This window comes from Lipophrys pholis (assembly GCF_963383615.2).
Source record: "Lipophrys pholis genome assembly, chromosome: 4".
NCBI lineage: Eukaryota > Metazoa > Chordata > Actinopteri > Blenniiformes > Blenniidae > Lipophrys > Lipophrys pholis.
In genome coordinates this window covers 27,395,133-27,400,710 of record NC_137637.1, presented here as the reverse complement: position 1 = coordinate 27,400,710, position 5,578 = coordinate 27,395,133, and the positions used below count along the sequence as shown (strand labels likewise).

The 5,578-nt window shown below is 39.4% G+C and overlaps 1 protein-coding gene across 1 annotated transcript; it reads left to right on the top strand.

Moving 5' to 3' along the window:
- The first annotated feature begins 3,065 nt into the window (after positions 1-3,065).
- LOC308108196 (adenosine receptor A1-like) lies at positions 3,066-4,375 on the top strand. Its single transcript, XM_080460968.1, has 2 exons — positions 3,066-3,406; positions 3,544-4,375. The coding sequence occupies exons 1-2, from the start codon at positions 3,078-3,080 to the stop codon at positions 4,196-4,198; spliced, it is 984 nt and encodes a 327-aa protein (XP_080317094.1). The 5' UTR covers positions 3,066-3,077; the 3' UTR covers positions 4,199-4,375.
- Positions 4,376-5,578: the final 1,203 nt, after the last annotated feature.

Genomic DNA, 5,578 nt, shown 5'->3' with positions numbered 1-5,578 from the left:
TTGAACCAGCTGTGGCCCCGCCTCCTCCTCTGTGGCCCCGCCTCTTCCCCCTGGGACGTTACAGTCAACACGACATAAACATTTTATTAAAATTATCTTATATTTGATTTGTTTGCAAGCCAGACGAGCTTGCAAAATGGCCCATCTTGCAATTCGAGGTGACAAATGTGGTACATTTTGGTTTTTCATCCCAATACGTCACCTGCACCTTATCTTTTTACACAGGGGACCTAAGTGTTGCATTTCGAAATGCACATCCTGATGAGCAAATCATGATGAAATACAAAACCTAGTCCAGAAGAAAATAAAATGTCATTCAATGTGGCCGGATGCATTCAATTTCACTGCCAAGGAGGCTGTTTGAGAGATATATGGAGCAAAATTTGCAAAAATCATTAAAGCTAAGTTGAGAACAAATGAAACCACTAAAAGCAGCGAGAGGAAGAATAAATAGTATACCTTTAAAAACAGCAAAAACAGTTGTTTTGCTGGAAAAAAACACTTGACAACAGCTTGAACATCCAAAATTGTTAAAAACCACAAGAAAAGTTTGAAAGGAAGAACTGCTAAAATCATAAGGAACAGCTCAAAAGAGAAAACAAACAGCAAAAAGAAGCAAACCAGCCCACGAACCCTCTAAAATGGCCAACGCACACAGTGCTCAATACAATTTATTTCCACATAATAAGCTTTGTTAAATAATAAACAAATCCACCCTTCTGTTTCATCTACATGGGGTCACCATGGCAGCACTCATCGGAGCCTTCTTCCAAGTTAGATGTGCCCGGTAAACCTCTCAGGAAAGGTTGAGGTGGTGCCGGCGATGGACTTGTCTAAGTGTTGTTTAGTGAGAAGAGGCCCCGAGGTGGCAGACACCAGCCAGGGATTGTCGGGGGTCATCGGCCTTTGACCTCACTGTAATGAGAGGCTATTAAAGCTGTGTGCATCTGGGCTGATTCTGGTTTCAGCATGGTAACTCAACCAATGTCATTGATGTTGTACGTACAAAATGCTGAATGAAATCAAATCGTAATCTTGCACGACCACCTGGTCAGTTTCAAGTTTAGAGTTGATTTTGAAATTTGTGAAAGGAAAATGTATGAATGAATTTCAACAATATTATCAAATACATTGGTGGATAATAAAATACCAGAAAGTACTGAGGAATGGTTGCTGGATACAATGCCGGATGAATTAAATGTTAACTAGAAATGGGAAGATGTACTTTACCATGATAGAGACAGTCAAAACCACAACAGCTTGAGCTGTTGAGCCACAGTGTGTCAGTATTGTCCAACATTGTGGGTAACAGGCTGATCTGAACTTACATTCAAACATCTCCTCATTTAAGCAGACAGCTACAGGTCTGCCTGGTGGTTTTTAAAGCATGCATAGTTTTAAGCAAAAAATAAATAAATAAGTGAGCACTGCATATAGAAGTTTGTGTCCATTCAAAATCAAAGTTAAAGTGTCCATTTGCACAAGATGCCCGACTCAGGAAGGGGAAACATTCTCCTTATAAACTCAGTGGGTCTCAGCAGCTTTGGGGCATTAACAGGCGTCTGAGTAGGCAAACTTTAATCAACAACACTTAAAGTATTAAAAACAATATTTTAACTAGACTCCATGGCAAAATGAAAAGAACAATCAGATAAAATACACTGGTTGTTCAAAGGATGTATTTTGAAAGTTATTGAAGAGTAAATGAGGACTTTGTGGCAAATAAAAGTCTTTTGTTAACATCGTTGAACTAGAATCTGACGATAAGACAAAAAAACTAGAGATTAAAATAACCTGGAAAGTATTTTTTGTATATTTGAAATTAAAACAGCACACATGTTAGAAAACCATTCAGAGACTAATATGGCAAAAGTTTCAATTTCTTAACCATTCTTTAAAAAAATAAAATTTGGATCAAAAGTCTCTCAATGATGTAGGAAGCATGTGTACCAGCGCTAACAATATTTCAATAATTGAATTATGAATGGTTGAAACTGTAATACACAGTTAAACAGGAAGAGGGATTAATCAGTTTTATTGACAGTTTGCTTGGAGACACTCGTGTATTTTCCCAAAATAAAAATGGTGGCCCTCGTTTACTGGATAAAAGTCTTTTTTTTAAGAGGGGTTTGGGATTGTAGATATGTGCTATTAGAAGATTTTTAATAGTACATATCTACAAAGAGGTAAAGAGGCACTTCCTCAAATATCTTTCCAAGCAGCAGACTGAGCTTCAGTTCCACTTCACGTTTGATCTACAAACCTCAACCACTACAATGCGGTGATTTGACTTCATTGTTGCTTGCCGTACCAGAGACATCGTGGTCTTGTGAACTATTTGTGTTGCTGACACTCTCATGATGTGCATATTAAACCAGCAAAATGAGACTTACTCTGCAGCACGAGGCCCGTTTGATGTTTGGCTGTTAAACTGGTATAACTGATGACTGAGCACCAAAGTCTTGTTATTGGAGACGTCAGTGTCTGCACTCCTGTGAACAGAGCTTACATGAGTGGGGGCTGGAAACAGGAAGACCTTTTAATGGTTTGTTTGTCATTTCCAGATAGAGAGAGATGCACTTGGCCCTTCAATAAGATAAAATAACCCAATGGTTTGGAGTTTAATCAAACTCGTCAGGTCTACTTTTACTTTTGCCTAAGAAAATGCTGCTCCATCCAATCTGTTGATTGTTGGAGCAAAAATAAATACAATTCTATTCTATTCTCAAAAGGGAAGATGTTTGGTCACAGTCGCGTATAAGCGCAAATAGATTTCACACCAATTTACATGATGATACCTGATTTAAAACAACAAAGAATCTGGTGGCTTAGCTACGACTGCTTTTTAGAACAGATGAGTCAGTTTGGAGGTCAATCTTTTTTCATAGAGGATGTGGTTATAAGAAGACAGTGGGCACCACTGGTGATTGTTTTTTTCTAGCACTTAAAATATCTATGACGATATGACTGTCAAGTGGAAATTCACCTCATCAAAGATCGTGCAAACAGAGAGCATAATGTCACTTCCTGTTGCGCTCCTGCATTCACCTTCAAACATCAGTCATAGGGGAGACGCGATGGGTCCAGCAATGATGATTTACACAGTGGTGGATGTGTTCATCGCTGTTGGCTGCTGTCTGGGCAACATGCTGGTGATTTTGGCTCTTTGGGCCAGTAAAAGCATTTACGAACCCACCTTCCGCCTGATCGTCTCCCTGGCTGTGGCAGACTTTCTGGTCGGCTGTGTGGCCATACCGATGGCTGTGCTGGTGGACGGACGAGTCGAGACTTCATTCCACTCTTGTCTCTTCATCAGCTGCGTGGTTATTCTCTTAACCCTGGTTTCAGTGTTGTGTCTCACAGCTATTGCGATTGACCGTTACCTGCGGGTGTACATCCCTCTCAGGTAAGAATTTTTCAAACATTCTAATACTTTTTGGAAATGACCTGTATTTTTGGCCTCAATTTTGCTCATATTTTGTCCCACTACCTTTAATCAAAGTGAATGACCACAATAACAATCATTACTTTTTTTCAATATAGGTACAAAAGGACCATGACGTTGAGACATTCTCGTCTTGTGGTTGCAGCATGTTGGCTTGTTGCAGTACCTCTGAGTTTTATTCCCATGTTTGGATGGTACAACCACAAGACCTTAACTGAATCTGCCAATTCTACAATCGTCTGCCAGTTTACTGCCGTCATCCCCATGTCATACCTGGTTTACTTCAACTTCTTCCTCTGTACCCTAACACCGCTGCTGGTCATGACTGTCCTCTACAGCTACGTCTTCTACACTATTCGAGGAAGTCTTCGAGGTAAACCAGGCAACAGCACTCAAAACCAGTCGAAGACCTACTTAAAGAAGGAGAAACAGCTGGCTGGGTCTCTGTCTCTGGTCATGGCCTTGTTTGCAATATGCTGGATTCCTCTCCACATCATGAACTGCATGACTTACTTTGGAGAGGAGGACGACGTCCCGATAGCAGCTATTTATGTTGGCATCCTGCTTGTCCATGTTAACTCAGCTGTCAACCCAGTGGTGTATGCCTTCAAAATAGAAAAAATCAGGAAAGGTTATGTGACCATCTGGAAGTGGTGCTTTGCTCATGTGCCGTCTAATGAAGACTCCCCTAAAACTCAGACGACAGACAACAACCTTAGTAGTAACTTCCCCAGCAACACCAACGATGAATGATGGTAGATCTCCTATTTTGTTTTTATTGATAATTGCTTTGGCTCATCACTATAATATTGCTTTAAACAATGACAGATACTTTTTTTTACCTATCTATTTCAAGTCTATATATAAAAGTCTGCTAATTCTGTTTTTTTTTTTTGTATTGCTCTGAATAAAAACCTCAATATCAATCTCAACGTTTGAAGTCTTGTGTTGTATCTAAAACAAGGTTCAGCAAGGAATTTCCATACGTTTATGATTAAATGGAACTGCAGGGGAGATGGACTGTAAAAAAAAATGTCCTGTGCATTTGACTATAATGTGACACATGCTTGTCATCCATTCCATCAACTTGGGAAAACATGCTCGTTTGAACTTTAGCAGTTTCCTCGACAGACAGGTTGTCACTGAGTGACGGGCAGCTTTCATATCCCGCATGTGGAAATCTGAAAAAAAAAACTTTTTTATTTGTAATCCATAACAAAAACAACATTCTCATGTGTGAGTAAAACATGATTGGCTTCATTTCAATCCGATAGATGTTGTGAGGCATTTGAAGAAGCCAAAAGGTTTTAGGGGAGGATAGGCTTTAACTCATGAGACTGATTCCTCCAAACCAACAGTTAACCTTTTTACCCACAATAATAACATCGAACTGTAAGATGATGTGTTTGGTATGAGCATGAAGAGACATCTTTCATACACATGTTCAGTCTACATTTATCGTACACATAGATGGCCATTGCCTGCATAGCTAATAAACAAATTGGCCCTATGGTACTTAAACTCATTAGAACAGATAATGTCTATTTATTCAGGGCTGATACTATCAATGTAAACAAAAAACGGTTCTTAGCAATATCGCTAAAAGTAGGGGATAAGCTTAACTAGCTGAAGGAGTTAAACATGGTTCATATAAATGTGTTTGTACTTGGACTGAGTTTATTATGTTCTGCTCCCCATGATGTCTATCTTCTAAACGCAGCTGTGCATTGGTGGTAGCGCTCATGTTATTTTTCAAGATACTTATATCTAATATGCAGATAAGAAGCATAAAACTGTGCAGTTGTTAAGGTGGCCATCCCAGTTAGGAGCTGTAGTTGTCATTTCCGCCACTGATTGGCAAATCTGCCCTTATAATATATAACTACAGTGACATTAATTGAGCTAAACATCTTTGAATCATGCAAATGAATGTGAACTCAAATGAACTTCAACACAATCAAATGCACAAGTGTCCTATGTTTTGTACTAAAAGGTAAATACATTCCGTGTAGATTTAATAATTAATTTCAGATCTTCCTCCGTCGTGGTGGTTAATGTCACCAAGCTCCTGCCAGAGTCCAGAGAGGATAGTCCCTCTCTGATCCCATGATTTCCGCTCGTGGCTTCGTGCAG